The 8356-nt window shown below is 47.5% G+C and overlaps 1 protein-coding gene across 4 annotated transcripts in view; it reads right to left on the bottom strand.

Annotated features, from left to right (window-relative positions):
• LOC140197257 (SWI/SNF-related matrix-associated actin-dependent regulator of chromatin subfamily D member 3-like) overlaps nt 1-8356 on the bottom strand; it is an 88783-nt gene that overhangs the window by 42015 nt on the left and 38412 nt on the right. Inside the window, exon 1 of one of the 4 annotated variants that reach the window (XM_072257202.1) lies at nt 3781-3859. The exons of 2 other annotated variants lie outside the window; for them this stretch is intronic. Coding sequence is in view for 1 of the 2 variants with exons in the window: in XM_072257188.1 (XP_072113289.1) it covers nt 2699-2776 (78 nt within the window). In the remaining variant the exon portion in view is untranslated. Of the gene's footprint in view, nt 1-2698; nt 2874-3780; nt 3860-8356 lie in introns of those variants that run through there. One more of the 4 variants, XM_072257188.1, reaches the window with a different exon arrangement.

Genomic DNA, 8356 nt, shown 5'->3' on the forward strand with positions numbered 1-8356 from the left:
GCAAGGATGTAATGCTGACACATTATGAGGCATCGGTCGGACAGCATGTGGAATATCGTGAGCAGTTTTGGGCCCCTTATCTCAGAAAGTTGGCTTTGCGTCCAGTGGAGGTTCACAAGAATGACTCCAGGATGAAAAGGTTAACATATGAGGAGTGTTTGATGGTTCTGGGCATGCACTCGCTGGAATCTAGAAGAATTAGCAGGGGGTATCTCATTGCAACCTACTGAATATTTAAAGGTCTAGATAGAGTGGATGTGGGGAAGATGTTTCCTGCAGTGGGTGAGACTAGGACCAGAGGGCCTAGTCTCAGAATAGACAGGGGATCCCAACTTTTTTTTATGTCATGGACCAATATCATTAAACAAGGTGTTGTGGGCCACACGTTATGAAACCCTGGAAGAGAGGGACATCCATTTAGAACAGAGATGAGGAGGAATTTTGTGAGCCAGAGAGCAGTAAATCTGTGGATTTTATTGCCTAAGATGGCTTGGAGGCCATTTAAAGAGGAGGTTGATAGGTTCTTGATTAGTCAGGGCATCAAAGGTTACAGGGGAAGGCAGGAAAATGGATAATAAATTAGCCATGATGGAGTAGCAGAGCAGATTTGATGGGCCAAATGGCCTAATTCTGCTCCTATGTCATATGGTCTAAATGTCTAAGTGTGAAGTGCACTTCAGAAGGTCATACTTGAAGGCAGCATACAAAATTAATAGCAGAATTCTTAATAGTGTGGAGAAACAGGGATATTGGAGTCCAAATCCACAGGTCTCTCAAAAATGCCACACAAGTCTTTGTTAAGAAGTCATATTGTGTGTTGACCTTCATTAGTTGTGAGACTGATTTCAAGAGACACAAGATACTGTCAGAGCTCTATAAAGCTCTGGTTAGACCACACTTGGAGTATTGCATTCAATTCTGGTTGTCTCTTAATATGTTCATCAGAATTGGAAGCTTTACACAGAGAGTGGTGTGTTGAATGCATTGCCCGGGGTGGTGGTAGAGGCAGATACATTAGGGACATTTAAGAAACTCTTATATAGACACATGGATGAAAGATGAATGGAGGCCTACATGGAAGGGAAAGATTAGATTTATTTTGGAGTAGATTAAAAAATTGACACAACACTGTGGGCCAAAAGGCACATGTAGTTCAGAGGTGGAAGGAGAGGAGAGAGGGACTGATGTGATCCCAAGTACAGCTTTCACAAAGGAAGCAACACACAAAAAGTTGGAGGAACTCAGTGGGTCAGGCAGCATCTGAGAAGGGAAATGGACAGTTGACGTTTCGGGACAAGACCCTTCATCTGGATTGAAAGATAGGGCCACTCACATTCCTCTTAGTGGGTCCCACCAATACTCCACCAACTATTCCCATCTGCCACTCCCACCTCCCTTATTTGGTTCCATGCTCCATTTTCCTCTCCTATCAGATTCCACCATCTGCAGACTTTTGTCACCTCTACCTATCACTTTCCCACCTCTGCCACGATTCCCACTCTCCCTCCTCCATCTGCCTATTACCCCTCCTCACCAGGATTCACTCATTATCTGCCAGCATCACACCAGTTCTACTTCTGCCATCTCCCCTTTATCTCTCAGGCCAGATGTAGGGTTTTAACCTGAAATCTGGCTTCTCCATTTCCCTCCACAGATGCTGTATGACCCACTGAGTTCCTTCAGCATTTTGTGTGTTGCTGCAGACTCCAGTATCTGCCTTCTCACGTCACCATTTTGCCAAAAAAAATGAAGTCAAAGTTTGCAGGGACATGCTGATGGGGTAGACAGGGAAGAGGAGTTGCTAATTACCTGGGTCTACCCCACTCCAACCCAAACCCCCACATCAGGTTCAGTAGAAACTCCACCCATCCTGTCTGCCCAATCCACTTTCTCTCTCTCCCATTAAAATCCCCTTCTCTCTTCCCCCTCCTTCTCCCCTCCACACAAACCCACATTTCCTCTATTCTTCCTCTCTCAACTATCTTCCCTCTTCTTCCTACTACACTCTCCCTTTCACTTCCTCACTTTTCTCTCTTCCTTCACCTTACTCTTTGATTCCCACAAACACTAAAACCTGTCCCTTGCCACATTCACCCCTCCCTACCACATCCCCCTCTCCCTGCCCTGCCACATCCCCCCTCCCTTGCCCTGCAACATCTCCCTCTCCCTGCCCCGCCACATCTCCCTCTCCCTGCTCTGCCACAATCCCCCTCTGCCACAACCCCCCCGCCACAATCCTCCTCTCCCTGCCCTACCACATCCCCCCTCCCTGCCCCTGCCCTGCCACATCCCCCCCTCTGCCACATCTCCCTCTTCCTGCCCTGCCACAATCCCCCTCTCCCTGCCCTACCACATCCCCCCTCCCTGCCCTGCCACATCCCCCCTCCCTGCCCCTGCCCTGCCACATCCCCCCCTCTGCCACATCTCCCTCTTCCTGCCCTGCCACAATCCCCCTCTCTGCCACAATCTCCCTCTCCCTGCCCTGCCACATTTTCCCCTTCCCTCTCCTTTGTCACATTTTTGTCTCGCTTTGCCCCACATTTTCTCTCTCTTTACCCCCACCACATTCTCTCTCTGCCTCTGCCGCGACCCCCTCCTGCTCTCTCCAGCCACACAGACAGTTGTGTCGAACTCCCGCCCGGGAATCCGTGTTCCTTCGGGGCTGTGGTCCCGGTGACAGAGTTCACTGTCCACTCACCACACCGTGAACTAGGAACTCAAACAGTTTGCTCTTGGTCGCTCTCCGAGCACCGCCGCTCAGCTCTTCTGCGGACATTTCCCCAGCTCTCTGCCGACTCCTGCACTAAGTCCTCCCCCCTCACACTTTAATAGTGCTCCCTTTCAATGCGGAGCGGGCGGAGGGGGTGGGGTGGGTGGCGACCGGGGGACGAAGGGGGTTCCTGACGGCCAACACGGGCAATTGAGCAGCTGTCACATCCCGTCAGCGGCGTAGTGACAGGAGGACACGATCCGGAATCAGAGTTGGGTAAAACGTTCCCAAACTTTCCCTCGCAAGAAGGGATGCGGGAATGTGGGATGGACAGAGAGGAGATGAGGGGAGAGTGGAGGGGGAGGGGAAAGGGGGAGGGGAAGGGGGGAGGGAAGAAATGCGAGAGAGAGAGAGAGGGTAGGACTGGGGGAGGGAGAGATATGAAGGCGAGAGGGGAAGGGAAAGGGAAGAGGCGAATGGGTAAGAGGAATAAGAGGAGATAGGGGAAGAAGGAGGGAGAGAAAAGAGTGAGGGAAAGGAGAGTTGAGAAGGGAAGAGTAGGTAAGGGGCAGGAGAGGGACAGGAGGGTGAGGTGATAGGTGAGGCGGGGTGAAATGGTAGAGAAACAGAGCGGAGAGTGAACAGGGTAAAGTGGGTTGGAGAGAAAATGGACGAGTGTTAGAGGAAGAGGTGGAAAGGCGAAACAAAGAAGTGGATTGTAAGAGGAGAAGTGGATGGATGAGATGAGGGGAAGGAAATGGGGAGAGAGATGGGGAAGAGGTAAAAAGAATCGCTGACAGGGAAGAGACGGACTGAGCGGCCCCACGGAGTGAGGAGAAGGGAGAATGGAGGGAAGAACTGGGGTAGGGACGGAGATGGTGAAAATGATGAAACGGTGGAATCAGGAGGATGCGGTGAGGGTGAGTAGAGGAGAGGGAAGAGGAATGAAGGAGTGAGGGTGGTGAAGACAGAGGGTGATAGGAGGGAGGGTGGAGGATTGTGAGAATTGAGGATGGTGAAAAGGGAAGAGAAGCAGTGAGGGTTTTCGGAAAGAGACCGAGACCCAGTACAGGCAGCGTCAGGAGCGGGAGTCCTTTTCCCAGGGCAGGTGTCGGTGCCCGGAACCTCTGCGCCCTCGCTCCCCCCTCAGGCGCCGCTCCCGCTGCCCGAGACCTGGGGGACGAAGAGTCCCAGAGGCCGGAGCATGCGTGGTGTCCGCTCAGCGTGAAGGTCAGCGGCGGGACGGAGGGAGGGAGGGAGACTGGGGGAGGGAGAGAGAGAGTAGTGGTGACGAGAAAGAGAGAGAAGTGGAGACACGAGAGAGAGGGGTGGAGACGAGAGAGAGAGAGAAAGTAAGAAGAAGGGAGTGGAGACTTGAGAGAGACAGGAGGCACATGTAACCGTAGATGCTGAGTTCTGGAGCAACACACAAAATAGTGGAGGAACTCAGCGGGTCGAGCAGCATCTGTGGACGTGGTGGAGGAATTGACGATGTTTTACATGTCGAAACCTTAATCAGGACCCCAGCGAGAAAGAGGGAACAGGAGAGTAAAAGGGAAGGGGGGTTGGAATGAAGAGAATGCGGAGCGGGAGATGTGGGGGAATGGTGAATATGCAAAGAGAAAGGCATGTGGAGAGATAGGCAGAACAAGGAGGAGGAGGAAGAGGAAAAGGGGAGAGAGAGGGATGAAATAAGGCAGAACGAAAGCGAGGAACGGCTGGGAAGGAAAAGACAAGGACGCAGGAAGAATGAGCAAGGGGAGTGTAAAGGACGGTGAAACAGGAGTCTGGGTCGCACTTGGTTGTGAGCAGAGATTGCTGGGCTGCCAACAGAATTAGGGTCAGGTTTGCTATCAGTGGCAAATGTGAAATCTGATGTTGTGCAGCAGCAGTACTGTGTAAGGGGTAAAAGTTACTACAAGTTACTCCCTGTGTCCAGAGTCACAGCTGGTCCCCTAGATTCAGCTCAGCTGCTGTTTATAGGGATGAACATACAATTCCTGTGCACAAGACTGCTCCCTGTTCACGCTGTCAACAAAGATTACACCAGATGGATTCCGGTATGAAAAAAGATGGAGTTTGGCATCAAGATGGTATTTATATAAGTCTTACATCTGCAGCTCAACCAGCGTGAAGGCAAACCTCAGCAGTGATGAGACATTAGGGAACTGTGTTCTACAGTGCAGGAAACCACAGGAGGAATTTACATTAATCTACCCCCAAACATCTATCCTGGGTCCAACACTTTGATGCAATCACACGCTAGAGGCTCTACTTCATTGGGTGTTTGAAGAGATGTAGTACTGTATGTCAAAGACTCTTACAAATGCTGTAAATGAGCATCCTGACCGGCTGCATCGCAGTCTCGTATCCAACCGCCACTGCACAGTATTACAAGAGGTTGTAAAGCTCAGAGACTTTGCCAGCTCCATTATGTGCACGTCCCTCCCCACCACCGAGGACATCTTCAAGATGCGGTGCATTAAGAGGCTGTATCACCATCCAGGCCACGCCCTTTCTCTCATTACTACCATCATGAGGTGGGCCAGGAGCCCGAAGACCCACATTCAATGATTCTTCCTCTCTGCCATCAGATTTTTGAATGGTTCATGAACACTGTCTCGTTATTCCTTTTTAAGCACTAAATTTATTTATGTAATTTATAGTAATTTTGTCTTTACACTATACTGCTGCCGTGATACCACAAATCTGACCTCATCTAAGACAATGATAATAAAAAACGATTGTGATTACTTTCATTTATTCCATGCTATTGAGAGTTATGTTCACAAGGATGAGAGACCAGCAGATTATTAAAGATATTGTCAGGTGAGAAAACAAGTCTGAATACTGTTTAGGGTATAAATTAAAGCCAAGAAAAAAAAACAAATTTACATTATTCATTTACATGGACTGTTTACATGCTAATTTAATTTAATTATTTAAATTATTTTAATGTATATTTTTATTGTAATGTATAGTTTTTTAGTGTAATGCTCTGTACTGCTGCCGCAAAACAACACATTTCACGACACATGCCTGTGATATAAAGCCTGATTCCGATTCTGAGATTGTTAGACTGTGAAGTTGACCGGGTCCCACTGACGTTAGAACCTGTCCTCACTCTGCCGCCTACTGACCAGAGCTTCCAATTACAACGGGACTGATTTACATAGTCACACATAAAATGCTGGAACTCTGCAAGTCAGGCAGCATATACCGACTGGAATACAGTAGTGACGTTTCAAGTCAAAATATCAACTGTTTACTTCCCTCCAAAGATACTGCCTGACTTGCTGAGTTCCTCTGACATGTTGAGTATATTGCTCAGGATTCCCAATATCTTCAGAATCTCTCGTGTTTATGATTTCATTGTAAAATTCTATAGGGAAAGATAACTTAACAATTTATGGGCACCCACTGCAGGAAATGATTTTTTTTTGTACACAGGAAGTGTACACCTACCTGTAATCTACAAAAGTATATGTGTAAATCTGTTACGATAGAGTTATAGAGTATTACAGCACAGAAATATGCCCCTCAGCTCATCTGGTCCATGGCAACCTGACCTTCTGCTCAGTCCCATCTACGTGCACCCGGACCATAGCCCTCCATAACACTCTTATTCATCCACCTATCCAGACTTCTCTGAAATATTTCAACAGCAGTTTCTTCCACATTCACACTGCCCTCTGAGTGAAGAAGTTTCCCCTCAGGTTACCCTTAACGATTCCGCCTTTCACCATGAACCCTATGACCTCTTTTTCCCCAACCTACGGGGAAAAGCTTGCATGCATTTACCCTATCTATACCACTCATCATTTTGTATATGAAACAGAAAACAAAAGCCACTCAGCTCTTTAAGTCTGTCCCATCATTCAATAAGTTCATAGTTGATCCCATCCTGGCCTTAAAACCAATTTCTCACTCTCTCTCCACAACTCTCAACTCTCTGCCTTGAATATATTTAATGATTCACTTCTGCTGATCCCTGGGGGATAATATTACAAAGATCTATGATTCTTGGAAAGAAGAATCTCCTTCTCATCTGTCTAAAGTGGGAGAGCCTTACTTTGAAACTAGGTACTTCTGCTCTACGTCAGTGAATCTAGATTAGAGGCACTTAGTGAATCTGGTGTACGGCTGTCCCTGAAGGCTGCTCATAGAGTCCCACACAGGAGGATGGCTAACAGCATAGAGCGATAAGGGAAAATACAGTGAGATGCTTTCTTGGGCGGTTAAGGAGGATGGCTTGTCGTTGAACACTCTAACAAATGAATACAGATTTACTATTGAGAGTATCCTACTTGGGTACGTTATTGTCAGGTACGGCAATTCAATGTGCATGAACATAAGAAGCTGCAGAGAGTAGTGGACTCTGCCCATTAACTCACAGCACGTCCCTCCACATCATTGGTAGTGTCTTCAGGAGATAGTGCCTCAAGAAAGCAACATCCATTAAAGATCCCCGCCATACGGGCTATGCCATCTTTGCACAGCTGCTAGTGAAGTCCCACACCACCAGGTTCAGGAATAGCTACTTTCCTTCAACCATTCACCCCTCGAACCAACAAATCTCAGTATCGCAAGCATGATGAGGTAGATAGAGACAAGGAATTAATTTTTAGCGTATCAGTGGCCCTTTAGGGAGTCTGATGACAGCAGGATAGAGGTTGTTCTTGAGCTTGGTGGTACGTGCTTTCAGATGTTTGTATCTTCTGCCTGATGGAAGGGGGGAGAATAGAGAACATCTGGGGTGAGTGAGGTCTTTGATTATGTTGGCTGCTTTCCCAAGGCAGCAGGACATGTGGTTGGAGACATTGGAGGGCAGGCTAATTTGGTGCAATGCTTAGCTATTCTCTGCCTTGTCACAGATTCTGTACAAGTTCCTAGGTCAGTTTTTACATCCTTCTCCCTATTTATAATCATTTTTAAGAAAGCTCGTTTCTAAAAATATCCTCTTAGAAGTTTACAAAATTATGAGAGGCAGACAGCCTGAATCTCTTTCCCAGGGTTGAAATGTCAAGTACCAGAAGGCACAGTTTTAAGGTGGTGGGGGAAAGTACAAGGGAATAGGTGAGACAACTTAAACAAAACAACACAGAGAGTGATGGGGTCTGGAATGGGATACCAGGGATGGTGGAGACAGATACAATAATGGAGCTTAAGAGGCCATTATATAGGTAATGAATGTGCAGGGAATGGAGGGAAATGGTTCATGTGAAGGCAGGAAGGATTAGTTCCATTTAGTATTGTGGTCAGCACAAATATTGTGGGCTGAAGGACTTGTTCCTTGAGTCATAGAGCACCACAGCACAGGAGCAGGCCCCTCAGCCCATCTAGTCTATGTCAACCTGATCCCATGTATTTACACCCAGACCATCTCCCTTCAAATCCCTCTCATCAACGTACCTTTCCAATCTTCTCTTAAATGTTACAATTGAACCTGCATCCACAATTTTTTCTGCTGGTAACTTACATCACTCTCTGAATGAAGAAATTCACTCTCAGATTCCCCTTGAATAGTTCACCTTTCACCCTTAACCTATGACCTCTTCTAATTCGAGTCTCATCCAACCTCAGAGGAAAAGGTCTGCCTGCATTTACCCTGTCTACACTCTTCATAATTTCGTATAACTCTATCAA

Source organism: Mobula birostris, chromosome 1 (genome assembly GCF_030028105.1).
Source record: "Mobula birostris isolate sMobBir1 chromosome 1, sMobBir1.hap1, whole genome shotgun sequence".
Classification (NCBI taxonomy): Eukaryota; Metazoa; Chordata; class Chondrichthyes; order Myliobatiformes; family Myliobatidae; genus Mobula; species Mobula birostris.